The 23269-nt window shown below is 44.7% G+C and overlaps 2 protein-coding genes across 2 annotated transcripts; one reads left to right on the plus strand and one right to left on the minus strand.

The window, feature by feature from the left end:
• Positions 1 to 13573: 13573 nt before the first annotated feature.
• Positions 13574 to 14164, minus strand: LOC109778306 (uncharacterized). Its single transcript, XM_020336861.2, has one exon. The coding sequence runs from the start codon at positions 14087 to 14089 to the stop codon at positions 13574 to 13576; it is 516 nt and encodes a 171-aa protein (XP_020192450.1). The 5' UTR covers positions 14090 to 14164.
• A 961-nt stretch (positions 14165 to 15125) lies between these two features.
• On the plus strand, positions 15126 to 23033 carry LOC109778324 (endo-1,3;1,4-beta-D-glucanase). The gene is made up of 12 exons (XM_073498046.1): positions 15126 to 15519; positions 15599 to 15680; positions 15823 to 15911; positions 16046 to 16275; positions 17350 to 17477; positions 17569 to 18341; positions 18452 to 18479; positions 20974 to 21100; positions 21698 to 21788; positions 21877 to 21966; positions 22050 to 22150; positions 22667 to 23033. Exons 6-12 carry the CDS (start codon positions 18191 to 18193, stop codon positions 22805 to 22807), a joined length of 729 nt encoding a protein of 242 aa, XP_073354147.1. The 5' UTR covers positions 15126 to 15519; positions 15599 to 15680; positions 15823 to 15911; positions 16046 to 16275; positions 17350 to 17477; positions 17569 to 18190; the 3' UTR covers positions 22808 to 23033.
• The last annotated feature ends 236 nt before the right edge of the window (positions 23034 to 23269 follow it).

Here is a 23269-nt window from a genome sequence, read left to right on the forward strand (position 1 = left end):
TCACACTGCAGTTCTGAGGCCAAACTTGAGGCAGACTACATTCCATTATGTGATGAAGATATAGATGATGAACTTCAAAATGATTCTGATGAAGAAGTAGTGTTGTATTGTTCCTCATCTGGGAGAAAGTCTAGGGCAAAAAAGAGGAAAGCCAGAATATGGTATGATGAAAATAGGCTTATGCCACAGGAACAAATTTGCTGGCACATGTGTTTTATTGATGTTTACCAGTTCAGAAGAGCATTGGTTAACTTGCATGTGACACAGAGAAGGAACTTCCATTACCACAGGAACAACAAAGATAGGATCATAGTTGATTGTGTGGACAAAGGTTGCCCCTTTCACATGGTTGCATCTGTAGTTGGGCAAGAGAAAATATTTTGTATTAGGAACCTACAATTAGAGCATACATGTGCTCCAAGTGGTGAGAATTGCAAGGTTCCTGCTAGGTTTGTGGCCAAAGCAGTTGAAGAATGCTTCAGGATAGATCCTAAAGCAGGAATTCAAACACTCATTGACAAGACAAATGAGAAGTATGGTGTGGAGGTTGGTAAGATGATGGCATACAGGGAAAGGCAGCAAGCTCTCAGTGTTGTTCAGGGTGATCAGGAAGCACAATACACTAGGATTAGAGACTATCTTCAAGCTGTGTTGGACACAAACCCTGTGAGCAGATGCATTGTAAGTACTAGAGTTGTGAGAGAGCATCCAAGCAAAAATCCCAGATTTCATAGGTTGTTCATCTGTCTTGCAACACAAAGGGAGGGTTTTCTTAGAGGATGTAGACCTTTCATTGGTATGTTTGTCGCTATAGCAATTTGTTATTGACCTATACATTGTTGCATCTCTTATGTTGTACCTATTTCAGGTCTAGATGGGTGTTTTGTGAAACTAAACACAGGGCAACAAATCTTAGCTGCAACTGGTAGAGATGGAAACAACAATATATACCCTCTGGCCTTTGGAGTTGTTGAGAAGGAGGACACTCCAACTTGGTGTTGGTTTTTAACACAATTGAAGATAGGTCTTGGTGGAGAAGAAGGACAATTTGGAAAGTACACAATAATTTCAGACAGGCAAAAGGTATGTAATGTTGTAAACTGTTTGTCTAATTTAATTTCCTTACTTCATTAAGTGTGTTGCACAACATAGAACTGCTACTGCTCCTAGAACTGCTAAATGATGTATCATATATGTAACCAGGGTCTGCTAAATGCCATTGACCAAGTTTTTCCTAATTGTCCTCAAAGATACTGTTTAAGGCATATATATGCAAATTTCCAAAGTGCTGGATTTAGAGGAGAAGAACTTAAGCAGTATATGGATGCAACAGCTTATTCTTACACAAAGTATGGGTTTGATGAGGCAATGGAAGAAATAAGAAAGGAAAGTGAGGATGCTTGGCTCTGGCTTAAGAAAAACCTGTAGAAACATGGGCTAGATATTCTATGGATACCACATGTAAAACTGATTTAGTAGTGAACAACATAAGTGAGGTGTTCAATAGGATGATCTTGGACATTAGGGGCAAACCCATTAAAACTATGGTTGAAGGAGCTAGGTCCAAATTAATGGTGAAGTTCAATGAAAAAAGATCAGGGGGGATCAGCAAGATGGACAATTAACCCAACATATATGGAGATGCTAGAGGAGTCAAAGGAATGGGCTAGGAATTGCAAAGCTATGATGGCAAGGCCTGATCTATATCAGGTGAATAGTGGTGAGAAATCATATGTTGTGAACTTGAAGAATTGGACATGTGGTTGCAGAAAAATGGACATGAGAGGTGTACCATGTAACCATGCTGTCTGTGCAATCTATAAATCAAAACAAAAACCAGAAGATTTTGTCCATGAGTTCTTCAAGAAACCTATGTACCTAGAAGCTTACAAGCCAATGATCTACCCAGTTCCTGGACTTGACCTATGGACAAGGACAGACACTAGAGACATAGACCCCCCCTGTGTTCCACAAGAAGAAGGGCAGAAATCAGACTCAAAGAAGAAAGCGTCAATTTGAAGTGCCAAAACCCAAGGACAATTCAAGAGTTGGAACCATCACCTGTAGCAACTGTGGGAAGCAAGGGCATAGATACACAAACTGTGGTGATCAATTGAAGTCAACCCTTGCTGCTAGGAAGAACAAGCACAAGGTATAATAATTAATTGTTGTGCTTGCCATGTTTAGTTTTGTATATAATATTGTACTGAAAAAATAATGCAAATACTTGACATGTTTTAGGAAGCAAGAACAGCCCCTCCATCTGGTGCAAGAGCAACTACTGCAGCTTCTGGTGCTCCTAGAACTGCTTCTGGTGCTCCTAGAACTGCTCCTCCTCCTCCTAGAACTGCTAATGCTGCTCCTAGAACTGCTGCAGCTCCCAGAGCTGTTGCATCCTCATCTACTCAAACAACTGCTGCTTCCTCATCTGCTCCAAGAACTGCTGCTGCCTCTACTGCTCCAAGAAGAGCTGGTTCTTCTTCATTTGCTCCTCCAAGGCCTGCTGCTGCTGGTGCATCTGGTTCTACAAGGGTCAGGAAGAAGCCAAGCAAGTTCAGAGACTACTTCTATGCTAGTGGCAATTAGTTAGGCTTGATATGTTCTGTATTTTGGGCAAAACTTGTGATGTGGTAGCAAGTTAATCATGGTATGTTCTGTATTTTGGGCAAAACTTGTGCTGTGGTAAGCTATGGTAGACTTGATATCTTGATGTCATGTTGGCAAGCTATGGTAGACTGGACATGTTGAACTTGCTCTTGTTGATATCTTGCTGTCATGTTGGCAAGCTATGGTATTTTGGGAAAAACTTGTTGTTGTGATGATTATGCTCTTTTAATGATGTTGCTGTGATGATTATGCTCTTCTAATGATTATGCTCTTCACAAAGTGGTTGGTTCCTTTTTAGGCTAACCCTATCCTCTCGACAACCGTCGACGAAAGGCATCAACCTTTTTAGGCTAACCCTATCCTCTCGACAACTGTCGACGAAAGGCACCAACCTTTTTAGGCTAACCCTATCCTCTCGACAACCGTCGACGAAAGGCACCAACCTTTTTAGGCTAACCCTATCCTCTCGACAACCGTCGACGAAAGGCATCAACCTTTTTAGGCTAACCCTATCCTCTCGACAACCGTCGACGAAAGGCACCAACCTCTTTAGGCTAACCCTATCCTCTCGACAACCGTCGACGAAAGGCATCAACCTCTTTAGGCTAACCCTAAACATTTCATTCCATGACAACAGAAATTTAATCATTTCATTCCATCACAACAATAATTTATAAATAAAATTCCATCAACAAGATCAAACTAGACCAGACTGATCACATCCAACAAACAAATTAGTGTTCACATCTTACATCATAATCCATTACAACTAAACAACATACTAATAAGATTTAGATTAACTCCATTACTGAAAACAGAGTACTTAGTTCAACAGAAACAACATAGTTCAACACAATACAACCAACCAAACTTAGTTCAACCTTGTTGGCCTCATACATTATGCCAACAAATTACTCACTCATCACATATTTCTTTGATTTTCCTCATCTTCATCTTGTTTGCCTCCCCATCCTTAAGCAAATCAGCTATGATATACTCTAGCTTCTTCTTCTCCTTCTTCATCTGTTCAATCTGTTGAACACCTTCATCTGCTACATGTTGCTTCCAATTCCTAACAAGTTCATCATTGCTCTGCTTAATCACTTGCAGTGCTGTCCTAAGTTCAATATTGTCTTTCTCAAGTTTAGCCTTCTCTTCCTGGGCTTGAACTACAGCATTCTCTACATCACCATCCTGCATAATCTTCTGATAATTCTCTCTCATCACATTCTTGTGAATTGTAGCAAAAAAATTGCTTGTTTATTTGATGTGGTTGTGGTGCTTCTGTTGGATTAGCTTCTTCTCTTCTCCTAGCTTGAGTATGAGCTTTTCTTTAGCATCATTCTCTTTGCTACTCTGCTCATACATATCCCAAAGTTTGCGAAGTGCATTTTTCATGGGTTCTGGCCATTCTGGGTCAATCCATTAAACTAGACCACAATTGTCACCTTCCTATAATAATTCAGACAAAACCAGAGTTAACAACCACATTCAGAGAAGTCAGTTAACACCATATTCAGTTAACAGCTACATATATTCAGTTAAACATCTACATACATTCAATTAATAGCTACATATATTTAGTTAATTGAGGTCATTTAAAACCAGACACATTCAGTTAAGCATTGATTAAACTTGACACCTTTTCCCCTCAAAACAGCTGATAAAACAACATCTTCAGTAAACTAAGTACACAACTATATCCAGTTCACAGACATATAAACCTATATTCAGTTCACTAAGCATCAAAAAAGGATTTGTATAATGTACATGTACAAGAGAGGACCTGCCACTAACCTGATTACCGCATCCATAAAACCTACGGCCAGTGTTGATTCCTTGGAACACAACAGCCCTATGAACAGGAAGGTTGTGACAGCACATCGGTCCTCCGGCAACAATACCGCACCACTCCGGGTCAACAATGGTCTGTGGGATCTACAATGTTGCAACAGTGCTCAAATCCCAACTCAAATCCGTGAAAACTAAGCTCAAATCGAAGAAAACCCTAACCCTAAGTCAAAGAGAAATGATACTCACGTAGGTCTCGTCCGCGTGCGAGTTGAAGAGGGGGGACACAGAATCTTCGCTGCTAGTTTCGCCGTCCTTCCAGGACGCCATCGCTGCGGCGGCCGGCGGCGACAAATGGACGGCGGAGGCGGTGGCAAACGCGCCGCAGACAGAGAAGAAGGCGGGCGAGAGAGAGAGGGGAATGGACGAACGGGTCAGGCTGGGTCGGGCCGGCTCGTTAGGTCAGTGCGACGCCGTCTAACGGCGCGCGTCACGGGCGCCGTCTCCCCCTGTCCACGTGGCGCCTGACAGTGGGCCCAACAAGTCAGTTTTTCACTCAGACGCGCCAAACCGTGCGATCAGTGTTTTTTGAAAACTGTCAGCTCAAACGTGGTGGTTTTTTGAAAGAAAAACGAAAGGTGGTGGTTTTCTGTTTTAGCGTCCCCTAATGTGGTGGTTTTTTGCAATTTACTCGCATTTGCTTGCATACATATCAGCAAAAAAACCAATGCGTAAGTAAATTTTGAACATAATGAAAGAAATGCTGACCTCATTAATCTCCATGCCGGAAAAATAGATCGGGAATGGTCTACAACTGTGCTTCTATGCTCTTTTCTCTTTATGGAAGTTTATTTATCTTAAGCTAGCGCTATCCTCATGGGATTGCCAGTAATGCTAAATGTCTATCTGATGGAGCAAGATAGCGGACAAGGTTGCTTTGTCTGGTTACTTTGATATAGTGCTAGATTCACTGCATGGGGATCCATACCAGCTCAACAGTCCTAACAATCCTGGAATGTGGGTACAGGCACATAGTTCATTTTTTGTCTCTTGAGATTATCCTTTTTTATTTAAGTTTCCTGGGTAACTTTTTTCTGTTTTTTCTGAAGTTTTTTGTGGAAATCTATACAGCTTTCATGTCACGGTCAGCTTTCATGTCACAGTCTTCCTAGCCTAACTAAGTACTCTGTTTCAAACATTGACATCAGTCAACTCTATAGAAAACATTGAAAAAACTTCTGATCCAGACCTTAAAAATGGCATAATGAGCATTTTTTTTACAATAACTGCATGAGATTACATTCTAATCTTTCGGTTGTTCAATATTTCTGTCCAGTACCTGACAATATTAGTAATAACGCTATGTACCTTAGGAGCTTCTACACTTGGCATTTCAGATACGTAAGCAACTGCTATTGTGCACCTGAAAGTTAGTTTGTTTTTTAAAGGAAGAAGGTACATATACTCTTTAACTTGTACTCGTATTTACCAATTCTCTTTGTCTGATACCACGCCCTCGTTGACTACTCCATCACCCAGGTGTGCAAGGGGAGAAAAAGAGATGCACAAGAGCAGCCTTGGTCTCTCGGACACTTAGCGAAATCTGGTCCGGGTCAAAACAGTTTTCCTTTTGATAATTATCTGTTGGTGTATGATCGACCACTTGATAAGCAGCAGCAATTTTTTCTTTTAACAGCAGGTGGATCTGAAGGCAAAACTAATTAAGCCCTGTTTTTCTGTTTATTTTTTTACTTGGGCATGCAGCAACCAAATAAGATCGGTAGATGACTGTTACGGTTGGTGAAGATGGCACTCAAATCTTACCTACCATTCTACATCGTCAAGATTCCCGGCCCCTGCTGGTCAGTTCCTCCTGGTACCTGCATTTTCAAGATGTTCCTATAATTATCTGCTCTGCTCTGGGTATGGTTGATCTACTCATCTAATTAAGCTCGGCATGGATTGCCTGGCATATCAGTTGTTGAGACATACTAGATGACCCATTGCGCCGATGGCGCAAAGGGCAAGTGCAAACCAAGCATTCAAACCATGCACATAAGAATATTTACACACCAAGTCAATCCATGTCAGTGGCGAACTAGGTGACGGTGGCCGCGACGCCGAGTCCGATGGCGGCGTGGCAAACTAGTTGCTTGCGACGCACGAGAAGGATGAAGGATGCTCGAACTGCTCCGGTGCGAAGCTGCATCTGACCCGAATGCTGTCTGGTTGTTCCGGCATTACGTCTTTCTATTTCCTTTCTTCTTATAGTATGGGACGGAGGGAGTACATAATTTGCCTTTTGATGTTAGAGCCATCCAGTATATCATGGTTGTAATATATCAGACATTTTGCAATTAAGAGCCATCCAGCCTTCACGGCTTTTACTTTATGATCACCTGGGCAACCTTAGCATTTTATAGTCACAAGCTAGTGTTATTATCCATCTTTGCATCTTGTTTCTTGAAAGTAAGAAGGTATTCTATCTAATATTCACTAGTATTATAAGTATCATGATAAATAAAAGGAAAAAAGGCGTAATAATCTCTGAATTTTTTCACAAAGTACAGTAGAATGTGCATAAATTGGAGACACACATCATTCGAGAAATGGAGCTCAAGATCTTCCATCCTGAATTCCTGATATGATTTCTTATGGACCTACAGATTGCTCACTTTGTCAAGATCTTCCCTGGGGTTTCGCATGGATGGACCGTGAGATACAAAAGCAAAGACGCAGCTGCTGTGAAGAGCGCCGAGGAAGCCCTGGCGGACATGGTTGACTGGTTTAACAAGACCCTCAAGTAAACCTAATGAATTAGCGGCCATCCTTTTGTAATAAGCCAGTGTCACTCTTCGGGAGTCATCACACGAGCATCCACGGTTTATGTTATGGTCTTAGCTATAGCCTATAGGGCATGCGTGTTTGTCTGCCGCAGGTCTGCTGGTATGTGTGTGATTGCTCATCGGGGTCTGCTTGTGCTGAACATTGAATTACTGCACTCAAATAAAATGTGGTATTTGCAGTTTTGTGAGCTGGCACTTCCCTGGTTACTTTTTTTTTGTTTGGTGTTCGGGATGAAAGGACAGATCGTTACAACCCGGTTTATTCCTTACTAGCAAAAGTGCTCGTGCGTTGTAACGGGAGAAAAAAAATCATAATCTCCAATGACGATGATCACATTTTGTTCAAATCTCGTCGCATGATTTTGAAAATTTGTTCACAAATGCAAGAAAATATTTTTTAATTTATTCATAAATTGAAGCAATGTTCACATTTTCGAAAAAATATCATGGTTGTCAAAAAACTTGGTAATTCAAAGAATTATTCTGAATTTCAAGAAACATTTTTTCTAAAATATACTATAATATTCGATCCACCCCGGCAGTTAATTATTCAAAGTTCACGCGGGTATATAGTCATAAAGACTCAGAAGCATTACTGTTTAACTACATACCTTCAATTGTTTGTGAATATTTTTACAAATTTCGAACCATTTTTAAAAATTGTGAACATTTGTTTACTATTTACAATCATTCTTTGAAAATTGTGAATATGTTTTAAAATTGCAAACGGTTTTTAAACATTTTCTTTTGAATCGGCGAACAATTCTAGAATAGATGAACATTTTTTTCGAAATTGATGGATTTTTTTAAAATTCACGAATATTTTTTGAAATGCATGAACATTTTCCGAATCAACAAACATTTTATGAATCAATAAACTCTTTTGTAATTCACGAACTGTTTTCAAAATTTTAGGACATTTAAAAAAATGCATGAACAATTTTTGAATTAGCAAACATTTTGTTCAATTTCATTAATACTGCTTGGTTCCGCATTGGATTTTGGAAAGTTTTGTTTAGAAAGTGGTGTCACGATCCTGGGGATCAAATGGATGGTTCAGAAAAGTCTAGTGAAGCAGCACGGATTTTTAACACAACGTCTTTTTTTCAAAATCATGGACTTTTTTGATTTTATGAACATTTTTTTGAATATGCAAACATTTTTAGAAAAATTCCAAGCATTTTTTGAATTCACAAACATTTTATGTTTTCTTGAACAACTTATTTCAAAATTCTCAGTTTTTTAGATTTCAAAAGTTTTTTAAGTTCCAAATTATTAAAGTAGAGAAAAACAAAAACGGAATAGAAAAATAAAAAAATAAAACTAAAAAAACAGACGCCCGCACATGGGCCGGCCCAAACGGGCACGCGGTATATTCTCCATATAGTAGGTCCCTATGCTTGGGCCGGTCCAGGCTGGGAATCCCTGCAAAACGTTTTTTTCATTTATAGATGACATTGGTGGGTAATATTTTGTAACTTTGGGAGCAATTTTAATGACGTACCGCCAGAAACAATATGTGCTTTATTATTGGACAACGTTAATGTCCACACGTGTGGTAGGAGCCAAACCCGCCCACACGCCCTATAACACACAGACTGCGCCACGTCACCGCATGCATGCATGTTGGAATCTTTTTGGATTTTCAATTTTTAAAATGTTTTATCTCTTAACTGAAAAATCCGATTGAAGATCCGTTTTCACAATTAAATCCCTCGCGACAAAATCTTCGAAACTAGATTTCATATCAATATATTTTGACGATTTTTTTGGGTTAAAAGTTGCCATGTCTATTGCATATGAATTGCCATGATGTTTACACTGAAGTTGCCATGATATGTTTCAGCTATTTTCTTCTATATTTAAAAGTAATTTTGACATATTATAAAACGGGGAATTAAGAAACTAGACTTGCCATGAACCATAAACTTAAATTGCCATGATACATGCACTTAAAATTGCCATGGTTCATACAAAAATATTTTTCATGGTCAAAGTACTGGAATTGCCATCATCAAAAAACTAAAATTGCTGTGCCTACAAACTAAAACTGCCACATGGCAACTTTAGTTTAAGCGCTATGGCAACTACAGTGTAAACATCATGACAACTTTTGAGCAAAAAAAATCGGCGAAACATATCAACATGAAGTCTAGTTTTGAAGATCTCGTCGAGACGGATTTAATGGTGAAAACGGATTTTTAATTCGATTTTTGAATTAGGAGATAAAACATTTTTAAGCCGTAAACCAAAAAGACTCCTGCTGATGTCATCTGTTCATACGTGACAAAATGAATGGTCATGGAGGCGTGTGGGCGATGTGCAAGATGCCACACGTGTGGGCGTTAGTTTTTTTCGTTATTATTAGGTAAAGATAAAGATTCCAATATAATTTTAGAGACGCGGACTTATGCGTCATCCGGCTGATCAGATCGGCCTGCTCGGCAGCCGTTTGATCTGTCCGAGACATCCATAGGATGATCGCAAAACGGACCATGTTGTGGGCACCCATTGCAAGAAAACGCCATGTTGCGGTCACATTTGGCTTGTGTGACAGTGCATTACGTGGGGAGTCCTACTATACAAACGACACTTTTTGGCCGATACGTGCCCGACATGCGAAATCAAGGCGTTGATGTATGGGATGGAAGTGCAGCCGTGCATTCTGCACATATCGGGCGAGGAAGGATTGTCCGCACAGTAATTTCGTTATGTGGGCTTTTTTGTCATCCATTGCAATATGAGTCATGTTGCGGCGAACCATTGCAACGTGGACGATGTTGCGAACCCACTGTCCCATCACCATCACTGGAGTCCTCACCACAACATCATCCATGTTGCATGTTGTAGTTGTTGCCACCTTAATATCATCTATGTTGCAGTCGAAGATCACGAATCCTGCCGTTGGTCGATGTTTGTGGTCGCAGCTCCGCTGCCCAGGGCTTGTAGCACGACCTCCGGCAACAAGGCCATGACGATTTTGCAGCAACAAGATCAAAGCCATGGGGACAATCTTTTCCTCACTTTTCGCTGGGGTGCACTTGGACACCATCGATTTGGGTGCGTCGAGGGGAGACACATCCATGACAGAATCAATAAGTAGGAAAATAGGGGATCCATGGCCGGCTCAAGGAGGGTAGGAGAACACCCATGGCAGGAATGGAGAGGTTGGAGAAATGGGATCGGCGGAACATGTGGTTGCGCTCGCCTTGGTTGAAGATAGGGTGAAACGGATAGCTGTGTGCGGGGTCCATGGGGCACGTGGCAACATACGAGGCAGCCGGAGTCGTTTGAATCCAGCGTTTCCCATTTCTCTATGGCCGACGCCGGCGGTCGCTACTGCCCCAGGAAGAGGTAGTGGCAGCACAGGTCCTAGAACTTGTCGGGAATGTGATGTTTTAGTCCAAAACTTGTAAAACCTCACCCCGCCATCCTAAAACTTGCAGGGAATGTGATGTTTTGGTCCAAATCCAGTCAAGACGCGACAATTGGCGCCACGCTGACTAAGCCCGTCAATATTAGAGCATCTCCAGCCGCGCCCCCAACACGCCCCAGGCGATTTTTTCGCGTCGGCGCCCAAAAAACGGCCCAGTCGCGCCCCATGAGCCCGTTTTTCGCCGGTTTGGCCCGAAATTGGCGCCGGCGGACCTAGCCGAACCCAGCGCGCTGGGGGGCGCCGGGGAACGCGATTTAGGCGCGAACGAGGATGGGCCCGCCGAGTCAGCGAGACGCCGCTTCGTTATCCTCGTCGCCTCGGTTCCCGCGAGAATCAATGCCAAGGCTGGCGAAGGCTGCCGCACTGCCGCGCCGGTCAGTCTCCATTGATGCCTCACGAGCGACGCAGTGAAGGCGCCACCGACGCGCGTCCCGCCCGCTCCTGCCACGCGTCGCCCGGCATGCAGCCTCTCGTCGCCCCGTTGCAGCTATAAAAGGTGACCTCCCCGTCGGTGAACGCGACACAGCTCTCACCCCCTTGCATCCGCCTCACAAAGCAACACTCTCCCCCTTCCCGCCGACGAGCAAATGGTCGAGAGGTTTCCTGGCGACTGCGCGGCGGTGAACGGCTTCGGCCGCCGCCATCTCCAAGAGCCGGAGGCGTGCCTCCTCTATGAGGCCGAGTATCCGGCGCCCCCGGACATGCGTGTGCCGGGGGCGTGGAGGCTGAGCGCCGACGGCGTCCCCGTGCCACTGGTGCCCGAAGGGGCGGCGCGGCGGGCCGAGATCGCCCGCATCAGCTCGTCCGTCACGGAGGAGCAGCGGAACGAGCCGAGGTACGTCGCCGATAGCGAAGCGCTGTGGACAATGTACTTCGAGCACCGCCGCCAAGAGCAGATCGCCTCCGCCAACGGCATCATCCCCCGCGGCCGCCTCAACACCGACGGGGGCGCGAGTGGTGGGGCGTGCCGGGCCGCACCCTCGAGGCCGTCCTCGACCACATCGAGACCGGCAACGTGCAGCGCCTCGAGTACCCATCGCGGCCGCCCTTCTCTCGCCGCCGTGGCAGCTCCTGGACGCCGCGGCGAATGGAGCCGGGGACGTCCTCGTCGTCGGGCTCCGGCTCGCTCTCCTCCGAATCGCCGGCGCTCCGCCCCGTCAAGCCAGAGCCGGAGGAGACGCCGCTCCGGCGCCGCACCCGCAGCGGCGCCCTCGTCGTCAACGAGGGTGCCCGGCCCTCCCCGCGCTCCCTCCGCCTGGTCCGGCCGAAGCCCGAGCCGGGCTTGCTCCCCGTGAAGCCGGAGCACGTCGACATGGCGGCCCCCGACGACGAGGCCGCCCTAAAATGGGCGAAGGAGGACTACGTCCGCGAGCAGGTGCGCCGCGAGCGCCGGGCATATGAGGAGCTCCAGGCCCGGCGCCGCGGGCACGAGGAGGGCGGCGTCATCATCCTCGACAGCGACGAGGAGGACGAGGCCGGGCCATCCAGCGCCCCACAGCGCGTCGGCGACCCTCGCCAGGAGTGCAGCGGGGACGGTGGCGGCTACGGCGGGGCGCGCGGCGACGACGATGATGGCCGCGGCAACTACATCCGTTTCTACAGGCTTCTCGGCATGTAGATGGCGGGCGGTGGACGCGGCGCAGTGGCTCGGCGTAGTTTGCATGTTTTATATATATTTATTTTTTTACAAATTTCAATGAAATTTCGTCGAGTTCGTGCCTGATCGCCGAGTTCACACAAACTTGTACGAAATATCGCCGAGCTCGCGCGATATTGGCGGCGACCTGAGGGGGCGACGACTGGGAACGAAGTCGACCCCACACGCCAAGCTAGCGCCGATTCACCCCCTAGACGACACTTTTTCGACGCCTTGGGAGGGCGAACGGCTGGAGATGCTCTTACATTTTTGCGGATAACCCCCGCCGTTTTCTGTAATCAACAGCGGATGCCTTTTTTTCGCGTTCAAGTACGAAGCTATGCCCGACTAGCTCCGCAGGCCACATCCGTAGGTGCCACATACGTACGTACGCACGTATACATTGTGACGAGCTTCGTAGATGCCTGAGCTTTCAACAAGCAGAAGCAACGGCAAATTATCTCCCATGTCGGACGGGTCGATCCGTTCTAGCTACATAAGAGCATCTCTAGCAGAGACCTTAAACCGCGGAACTGAAAACGAGGTTTTCAGTTCGCGAAAAACACATTTTAGGGGTTGGCGTAAGCTGTAGTCGAACAGACACCTTAAACTTAAACTGTAAAACTGAATACTTGCATATATTTTTTCTCGCGTCATTTTCTTCCTCTCGCTCGTGTCCACGATCAGCTAGCTCGCTCCTACAAAACCGACGGATAGCGCACGAAGCAGCCAAATAGTAGCGGCCCCCTTCCAAATAAATGCTGGCAGGGTAGAGCTCGGCAGAGGGTTCGAGAATAGGGTAGGGTTTTTGACGGTCGGGTCTAGCTAGCTCGAAGCGACCAAATACGAAGCCGTCAGCGGCCAAATACAGCACACGGAGGCGAATCAGTCCAGGAGCTTGCTAGCTAGCTCCTCCGTCGAGCACGGCGGCCTGGGCGGGCGATCGGCGGCCGGGACGGGCGGACGGGAGCGATTCATGAAGGTTATGATGGCAATTGGATTCCCGCCAATGGTCTTTCGCGTATACAGGGTACCATCGGGTTGCCTACAGAATCCTTATTTTCACGGGTTTGACGGGGATGTTTTCCGCGCTCCTTAAAATTTTTTACGGATCAGTGTCGTTTACGGGTTCTATTCAGGTTACTTTTTTTTATCTAGAACTATAAACTGGCGGTTATTTTACAGTTTCGTGCATTTTAAGTAGTCTGCTAGAATGCTCTAACCATGTGAACCTAGTAGTTAATTAAGCTCCTCGGTCTAATGATCGTGGTCGTCGTTGTGCCCGTGGCTCCGGGCCACCTCGTCCTCGTGGTCGTCGCCTGCTCTGCCCGACGCCCTGCCCATGTCGACGGCCTCGCCGTCGTCCTTGGTGCCTTCTCGACCTGCATTGCCGCCACGGACGCCGTCGGTCGGGAACCCCGGCGGGGCGCCGTAGTGCGTGTCGGTGGCGTACTTGACCACCGCGTCCAGCAGCTCCGCGCTTGCCTTGTTGCCCGCGTCGTCGGCGCTGGCTATGGCATTGGCATTGGCATCGGCATCGGCATTAGTTTTGGTGTTGGTGTTGCCGGCGGCAGAGGAGGAGGCGGCACCGGCGCCGGAGCCACGGTCGGGGTGGAAGTAGAGGTGATCGAGCTCGACGAAGTAGGGGCAGGTCATGGCGTGCGCGGGGCGCTTCTTGCCGCTCTCCTTGGCCTTGCGGAAGTACTTGTTGATGTTCTTCCACATCTCCTTGCACGGCTTCACGCTCCGGCCGCCGTACCCCGCCGCGGCCATGCGCACGGTCACCTCCTCCCATAGCGGGCCCTTTTGCCCGGGCTCCTGGAACTGGTTGTCCAGCCCCGACCGCACCCGGAGGCTGCGGCTGCAACACCGCCGACGCGTCCTCCCCGGCTGAAGTCTCCGACGTGTTTGCCTGCAGTGCGTCCACAGCAGCGGCGGGCGCGCCCGGGAGGTCGGCCATGGACGAAGCACCTGTATTGTTTCGGTTGTCCATGGCAGCATGGCACGAGCATTGGGACCTCCTGACACTGTACTTATCTTTGGGCAGTTAAGTTGGACTCAAATTTCAAAAAAAATTGGGCTCCTTCTGTCTAGCATTAAACTTTGGGCGAGCACTAATGAGTTGCTCCCGCATGGCATTTTCTTTAGGCTCGAATTTGTGGCTAGAGCGAGGTTCATGACGGGAAGAATGCTGGAAACGGGCGAGGCAACAGCACCCAAAACAAGGCCAGGGAGATGCCATATATACCTTCCACGAGAACATGGAGAACTCGGATAATTCACTCATACTGTACTTATTTCTCTCCCACATCTTTCGAGCAGAGTCGATGTCCAGCGGCCTCCTACACAAATCATCACACAAAGCAACCAAAACCCATTGTTGATTACAGAAAACGGCGGGGGCTATCGCAAATGTGCACTGTTGACCAGCTTAGCCAACATGGCATCACTTGTCGCGTCATGATTGGCTTTGGACCAAAACATGGCATTCGCTGCAAGTTCTAGGGTGGTGGGGGTGATGTTTTGCAAATTTTAGACTAAAACATCACATTCACCTATGGTCACCTCCCCAGGAAGCAAAGCAACAAACGTAATCAGTGTGGGTCAGCAGTGAGGTCGCCCAACCACTTGAAAAAAAAAGCAGCAGTGAGGTCACCCTGCCGGCCTGGTCCGCGGCCTCGATAAGTAAACAGAGGCCCAAGCAGAAGCCTCCACCCTTCTTTGCAGTCTGCACGAACATATACAACCCATTAACGGTGGCGCAAAGGGTGAGCCCTCGCGCTAGCCACGTCAAAAAATTACTGTCGCAGGGATTGGGGTTGCGCCGCTCATCTACCACAGATAAAACCTCCCCAGGTTATCTTCGCCACGAAGGCAGCACGCGACCTCCCTCTCTCTCTCGTTTCCTCTCCCACATATCCCTCCGTCCCCGCCGCCACGAGCATCTCCAGCGGGATAGGAACTGGCTCCGCTCTCACATGGAGCCACACCAACGTCGTCGTCTCGAGGGGGGAGTGGGTGGGAGGAGAAGACGGCGGCGACGGCGGCGGTTTCGATCTGTGATGTGCCTCGATGCGGGAGGGCGCCGCCGCCGGCGAGTGCTCCCCTCGAAGAGGCAAGGAGCGCTGCCCTTGGTCCACGCGATGACGGCTGCAAACTGCGCCTCCACCAGTGTATGCGCGACTGTGCGTGCTCTCTCCTAGGTCGCCCCTCCACTCTTTCTCAGTTTATTGGATCCTCCTCGTCCTCTAGCTCTTTACCCTGTGTTCGTCTTGGCCGAAGGTGGTCGTGGGTCTCGCACTCGGACAGTTCATCCCGCTGCTTATGACTTCCATCAGATTCTCCGCCGAGCTTGCCTGCCGAGGTACGTAACATGGTCGCCTCCACCTCTAGCTCCTCTATTTCTTTCTTGATTGGATTGGGATGGGTTGCAAAAATTATTATTCAGAGGTGGCTGCAGCTATGCAATTACTATCTCAAATTTTATTTTGGCTTTGAGCTTGCAGATGCCAGCACTGCTTGTTTGTATAAATGCTCAAGAAGACTGCTCAGAGGAGGACAATTTGTGTGTCTGTGAGGGATGGGGAAACAGACAGTGAGTAACATGCCCCCTCCTTCTCTAGCTCCTCTTTCTTGCTTGAGTGGGTTGCATTGCAAGAATTACTGTGCATAGGTAGCTGCAGTTGTGCACATATTTTACCAAATTGCATTCTGGCTTTGATGTTGCAGATGCGAGCACTACCTGTTTGTATAAATGGTGAAGGAGAAAAGTGTTCGGAGAAGGACATGTGTGTGTGTGTGTGTGTGTGTGTGTGTGAGAGAGAGAGAGAGAGAGAGAGAGAGAGAGAGAGAGAGAGGGGGCGGGAGTAAGAGGTGAAGAGCAAGGAGAACCACATGTTGTCCCTTTGTCATCGACACCATCCCGCCGTTACAGGCTTGTCCCGATGGCCTTTTTGTTGGTGAGCTGTTACCCTGCCCTGGTTCTTTGTCTCTACCTCTTTCATGGTTTCTTCCTTTCAAATATTTCTTTTTTGTCTCCCTTCTAAAGGTAAGTTCTGCCTTAACATCCTTCATGCTGTAACACAAACAAATATTAGTGATCTGACAGCAACGCATTTTCTGTTGAGTTATTTAATTTAGATGATTGCTGCTATACAACTTGACTGCCAAATTCTGTAGCATTTTCTACTTGATAAATAAAGAACCACACAATTTTCTTTACTTTATTGTTCGGATTATATGCAGAAGTTTTGGTGATTATAAAGTTACTCTTAGCTTGTCAGCTTTGTTGATCCTAATTTACGATGTTCACCAAGGATTATAGACCATGGTACCTTCATCTGTTGTCGACAGTTTCCTCTTTCAGATTTGATGTTAGTTTGTACAAGCTACTGGGTTGTGCTTAGATGGTATGGTTTCTCTGCTATTTAGAAACTACACTTAACATTCAGAAAGTACAATGATCAGAGCCTAAACTGAAATATTTATTTTGGCGGGTTTAAAATTTGATGTGGGATGGGCATATGAGTTTGATGTTTGCAGTCCTCTCTGAGCTGCAAGTCGCTCGACAACACCACAAATTCAGTTATAGGCTTTTACCAAAGCTAGCTGAAATGAAGTTCAGTTCAACAGACCATGTCTATTGGAAGGAAGCAAATTTCTTGCCTTCCGAATCCTACGTAGCCATCATATTTTATTTTAGACTGAATCGTCCCAGCTTAGTGTATCCTTGCTAAAGTAAGAACATCATTTATTATTATTTTTTTAGGGGACGCCACAAAACAAAAACTGACCAGGACTGCATCTCTCATATTTTCTTGCTTAGATTGTTAATCTGAATTCGTGTTTGATATTGTAGTATGGAGGTTTCACCATGATGCATGTTGCGTTGTCGTTTGTTTTCCAACTGCTTTGATATTGATTTACAAGATAGTAAGTTTTATACGTGTGGTTGGATGTCAATCTTTACAGTCTGATGACCAGATTTATCCAAGGAAGAAAAACTGATATTAGTAATTATGTGTCATATATAGATGCAGATCAGAGTTGCCATAATGGAATATGGATGGATTGTGTTTAATGGAAGTACGTGGTTCAGCCTCTACTGTCCAACATGAATTGACAATAATTGACACAAACCAGTGCGCGTTTACTCTAAACGGTAATGTAGTGCATGAATGCTACACACTCTCAATCGCTCTTTTTCCATGTTGGCATCCTACTTCGTTTAATCATGGTGATTGTTCTTGCAGATAACAACATTCTTGCAAGCTTGATCCCCATCATCAATCGAATACTCTTGGTATGCATTTTGATTTAACTTATTTCTTTCTGTGGATTCATTTATGTATTATTGTTTGTTTCCAAGTGGTTGTCACTCAGGTTTGTGATAACTGTAGTGTAGGTGTCGCCAGAGTGGTGTAAGGTGGTGTTGTTATGGAACTTTGCAGCTGCTCCTAATCGATTCAACCTCCATCTGAATATTTTAGTTCATCTATGCTTTTGAATTTTTTCTACAGAATAGTGGGATTATAGTTATTCCCAAACGCCTTGTGAAGAGTATTCTTAATTGTATTCGTTGTTGCTTCGGGTGCTTGTCGATATGTCTTATGTGTATTCACCTATAGCTTGATATCCTACGAGAGGAGGACATTTATACATGTTTCTCAATAATTTTCACTAAACTATCCATGCTGTCATAAGAAAATGTTAACAAATACGACAACATGATTAGCGCGCACAGTTCCGTCTCTCCCAGCCACTAGTATTCAAAACAAGTCGCAGTCAAAGCGTTCCGCTGTCCTCCGGCCGCTGCGCTGCCGTCGCCTTGTCCTTTCCCAGCCCCAACCCCCAGGCACCAGTAGCCTCGGCAGGATGGCTAGCCCGCAGTGCTGCGCGGACCCGGCGACGCTCAATCCCGCCGGCGGGGAGGGCAGGGTCGTCGACAGCCTCGGCGGGATCGCGGCGTACGTCGCCGGCGTCCGAGAGTCCAAGGCCGCCGTCGTCCTCATCTCCGACATCTTCGGTAACCCCCGCCCTCGACCAGAAGTCTTACCTGCTCGTTGACCCAACTGCTTCTCTGCTGGGGACACTAGTAACGATTGGTTAACAGCGCTTCCCCTCTTCTGTTTGCAGGGTTTGAAGCGCCGATTCTGAGCTATACGTTTCTCTGCTGTGCTTCCTGATATTACGACTTCTGTTTCGCGCTGATATCTGTAGAGTCAGTCGAGTGCGCTTGCTGTTGATTTTTCCGTTATCTTCATGATATCCGCACGAGGAGGACAAAGGATATTTGAATCGCAATCACCGCATACAACATACAAGTTTCTCATTATTCAGTATTCACACATACTCCCTCCATTTCCTTTTAGTCTGCGTATAAAATTTGTATGAAATCAAACTTTATAAAGTTTGACCAACTATATCTCTCCTACTTCCTTCGTTTTTATTTACTCTGCATATTGGAGTTGACTGAAGTCAAACTTCGTAAAGTTTGACCAAGTTTATAGAAAAAAGTATAAACATTTACTATACTCCCTTCAATCCAAAATATAGTGCGTCCTCAATCCCCACGCTTCAATTTTGACTATAAATTTAAACAACGAGACCGGTTGCGGTGGGAGCAAAATTTATACCAATGATTCCTATTCAAAAGAACTTTTCAATTATATAATTTTTGCTCCGCCGCAGTCGGTCTCGTTGGTTAAATTTATGGTAAAAGTTGAACCTCAGGAAGTGCGGATGCACTATATTTTGGAACGGAGGGAGTAATAAATCTATATGATGTGAAAGTAAATTCAATAATAAATCTAATGGTATTGGTTTGTTATTGTATATGTTAATATTTGGGCGCTGCTACGCGTTGGTCGGCAGATCTTTTTAAAAGACCCGCCGCCTCGCGGGCCATCTGATTTGGGACAATCTAGGGGTTGACGTTTTTCCTCTACTTTGCAACAAAGATCTTGTTGCAGAAACATTTTCAACAGATGTTGTGTTGTGGATTTTTCTTTTTGCAACACATACCGTGTTGCAGAAAAAAAATCTGTCTTCACTTTTTTTTCTGCAACAAGGGTGATGTTGTGGATTCTTTTTGCAATATAGGTAATGTTGCAGAAAAGATAGGAATTGAGAGCCTGGGAGAGGAAAGCGATGTTTCTGAACAAAGAGATAAGTCTCATGTTTCTTTGAGTGTGGCTTTGAGGACACGTGGTGCTTAACGAAGGCGGCGGGTGCGTAGATTGTTTTCAGCCGGTTGACGCTGAACATTTCCCTTAATATTTTTTTATAAATTTTGTCAAAGTTTACAAAGCTTGACTTTGACTAAAGCTAATACACGGACTAAATAAAAATGAAAGGAGTATAAAGATTAGAGTTGGTGGTGAGTACACAAGTGGGACTATACAAATACATAAATGCACATCTACACACATGTGAGAGTAGCAACGTTTCAAAAGACTAGTAAATGTGTACATGCAATGCACGTTCATATCAGGTAGGGTCTTAATTAAGAGTTTAAAAATATATTAATGACATGCTGATATTAGGTAGGATATTTTTTGAGGAAAGCTATGGTATTAATTGCACATCAATTATGTGGATAGTGCTATCGTTAATATTTGCTATGATATTGATTGCATGCTAAACATGTTGAGCGCTCGACGTCGAAGCAATATAGGTCGTTGGATACACATGGTTTGATGGCCGAGATTAGTTGGATCTGCTTCTTTAGGTCCTTTAATACTGGTATAGATATAATAAACAAATGTTAATATCGTGATGAGACTTATCCCAGATAAACAAATACACTACTACCCTAATATGAGCATAACACTCTTATAAAAACACAGATTACAAATGCATACGATTTCAATTCAAAATCATGGTCTATATATAATTTCTCTGCCCAACCTATTCTTCCAGTTCTATAGCATAGCAGAAGAAAATGAACACACTGCAATTTCAACGTGATCATAAGCATTGTCTTCCTACCAAATCAACGATCTTGTGCATTCAAATTACTCATGCCCATTCGCCTATGTTTTAAAATTTGAAATGTTATCTCAAAGTAAATCTTTCAAAGGACCTACAATGGTCACTTAAAAAGCAGCAATGACTACAACATGACCTTTTGTTATATTTATGCTCCCTTTTTAATCCTAAACCATGCAATATCCGTAAGACAGCATCATCTTTTGATGATCCTAAGCCAATAGCATCTCTGGTTCCTTAGCAACACGCGGGCATTGTGCTAGTAAGAAAAAAATATCAACATTCACAATATGAAATAAATATTATTAGATGCATCATGAAATTAATTTTCATAGTATATACTTTTGTATTGTAAATGTTGATATTTTTTAAGACAAATTTGGTCAAACTTTATGTAGTTTGACTTCAAACAAATTTTATGCATAGAGTAAAAAGAAACAGATGAAGTACTTTGGGAAAATGTACTATTGGAATGTCCACACAATTTATGGCTGGAATTTAGGCGGGCTGTTAATTTTTTGAATAGTTTTTTTCCCGCAAAAATATATATTTTTTGAATAGTTTTTAGTGGCCTTCTGTTTTATGACGGACTATGCCCTCTATTTTACTTTATCGCAACCAGCGAGTGTCACCTATGAATTTCTGATGCAGTTTCTTTCCTCATGAAGGAAGATAGCCGATAAAGTTGCTTCATCGGGATATTTTGTTGTGGTGCCAGATTTCTTACATGGGGATCCATTTGTACCTGAAAACGCTGACAGACCAATACAAGTGTGGATCAAGGAACATGCCACGGTTTGTTGTCTTCTGATTCCCTCAAACCCTGTTCCTTTTATTTTATTTTTTGTAAATGTTCAGGTCACTTGCCTTAGTTTATGTTTAACGTAGTACGTTTCGGGAGCTTTCCAGTTTCCATCGCATGAGATTGCTGGCCTTGGTACTTTGATTCAGACAGTGTTAACTAAGGTAACCAAGGGTGGGATGTGATGATAAAACCAATAGGTCCAAATCTAACAACATGTATATGTCAGCTTGATATGACTTTGCAAGAATATATGTAGAATATTGACTGATTGTTCACCTTCTCTTCCCACCAATGTGGATACGCCCTACTAAGCGTGATATGGGTTTGAGTCTCGTCGCCTCCTAAGAATGGAATCGGGATGGAATCCCCCCTCCAACCCAGCGGCGGCAGGATGAGGCAACAAGGGAGGGGGGAGGGGTGGTGGTCTAGGGTTTTTGCCCCTGTGTCGCCTGAGGGTGAAGACACACTTATTTTTTTGACAATGGAGTTGATTTATGCATTTCTGAAGTTACTTCTAGCTGAAGGTGATGTGGCATTATGGTTTTTAATCTATCTAATATAAACGAATGAACTGTTCCTTTATACAGGGAAAAGCATTTGAAGAGGCAAAACCTGTTATTGCTGCTCTAAAAGAACAAGGAGTGTCTACTGTCGGGGCTGCAGGTTATTGCTGGGGTGGTAAGCACTATTTTGTTTTGTTACATCTGAACCCAAAATTCTAAGGCTTAACCTGCTAAGCATTCTGCTCCTTCTCCCCACATATCAGCAAAGGTAGTTGCAGAGTTAGCGAAAGCTAATGAGATCCAGGCAGCTGTTATGTTGCACCCTTCTGCTGTTACTGTTGACGATATCAAAGGTAAGATCTCTCCCTTGAGAATTTAACATTGTTCCATTTGAAAGGCTTCAGATTCTTACACTATGACATGTGCTATATTTCAGAGGTGAAATGCCCCATCGCTGTACTTGGAGCTGAAAATGACAAAACATCCCCACCAGAATTGGTCAAACAGTTCGAGCAGGTTCTATCTTCTAACACAGGGGTAAGTTCTCATTTCGAGCAACCTTCAAGTCAACTATGATGTTGGCAAGGTATGGAATACGTAATATTACTAAGGTTAAACTAAGTTGTCAAATTTGAAACTGGCCCAGTGCCAAGCTGTATCTGATTAGTAATACTGTTTGACTGTTCCAGCATAATGTGTTGCTACTTCCTCCCATTCTAATTAGCTTTTGACATCAGAGGAGCTATCAATCATCCCTTAATTAAGGGCAAACTAGCCTTTACACGCAATATTTTACTTTACGAGTCACTGGACCTAGCAGCATTTTATAGTACTAGTTATTATCCATGTGAATGACCAGTTTCTTGGAAGTAAGAAGGTATTACCATATAGTATTCACCAGAAAGTGTAGTATCATAAGAAATAAAAAAGGAAGATCGATAAAAAGCAACCAGAAAGTACAGTAAATTAGAGACACACACTATCGGTACGACATTGTTGCAGAACCGGAGCTCAAAATCTTTCATCCTGATATGGTCTTTCACGAACCTACAGATTGCTCACTTTGTCAAGATTTTCCCTGGGGTTTCTCATGGATGGGCTGTGAGATACAAAAGTGAAGATGCAGGCGCTGTGAAGAGCGCCGAGGAAGCCCTGTCAGACATGATTGACTGGTTTAACAAGAACCTAAAGTGAACCTGAATTAGCGGTCCTTTTTTCGTAATAAGCCAGTGTCACTCTTCACCAGTCATCTATGCAAACATCCAGGGTTTATGCTATTGTCCTAGCTATAGGGCCTGTATCAATGGTCGTGCAGGTGTTTGTGTATACATTGTGTGCTTGCTCATAGCGGTCTCTGCTTGTACTGAACACATTACTATAATATTATTGCACTGAAATAAAATGCGATATTTGTAGTTTTGAGAGTTGGTCCACTTGTCTGTCTGTCTTTATATAATTTGTGTGGTGATTATTGTTCTCTCATTTTTCGTTATTATAAAATGATTGGCTCTGCCCACACAAAGCTGCAGGCCGCTGCCGTCATCTCCAACACCTCCGGTAAGGCAACTGGTCGATCTCCAACACCTGCAGCTTTCCAGACTCTGGTGCCTATAGAGTATGTATACCGAGTAACGGGAACCATTTTGTCTTTGCAGC

Source organism: Aegilops tauschii, chromosome 1 (genome assembly GCF_002575655.3).
Source record: "Aegilops tauschii subsp. strangulata cultivar AL8/78 chromosome 1, Aet v6.0, whole genome shotgun sequence".
Classification (NCBI taxonomy): Eukaryota; Viridiplantae; Streptophyta; class Magnoliopsida; order Poales; family Poaceae; genus Aegilops; species Aegilops tauschii.

Excerpts from the sequence above, each read along its gene's own strand:
- LOC109778306 (XM_020336861.2), bottom strand. The coding sequence starts at position 14,089 with ATGGCCGCGGCGGGGTACGGCGGCCGGAGCGTGAAGCCGTGCAAGGAG.
- LOC109778324 (XM_073498046.1), top strand. The coding sequence starts at position 18,191 with ATGGCTAGCCCGCAGTGCTGCGCGGACCCGGCGACGCTCAATCCCGCC. Across the intron at positions 21,101-21,697 it reads GGATCAAGGAACATGCCACG|GGAAAAGCATTTGAAGAGGC; the intron begins GTTTGTTGTCTT and ends TCCTTTATACAG. Across the intron at positions 21,789-21,876 it reads TGCAGGTTATTGCTGGGGTG|CAAAGGTAGTTGCAGAGTTA; the intron begins GTAAGCACTATT and ends CCCACATATCAG.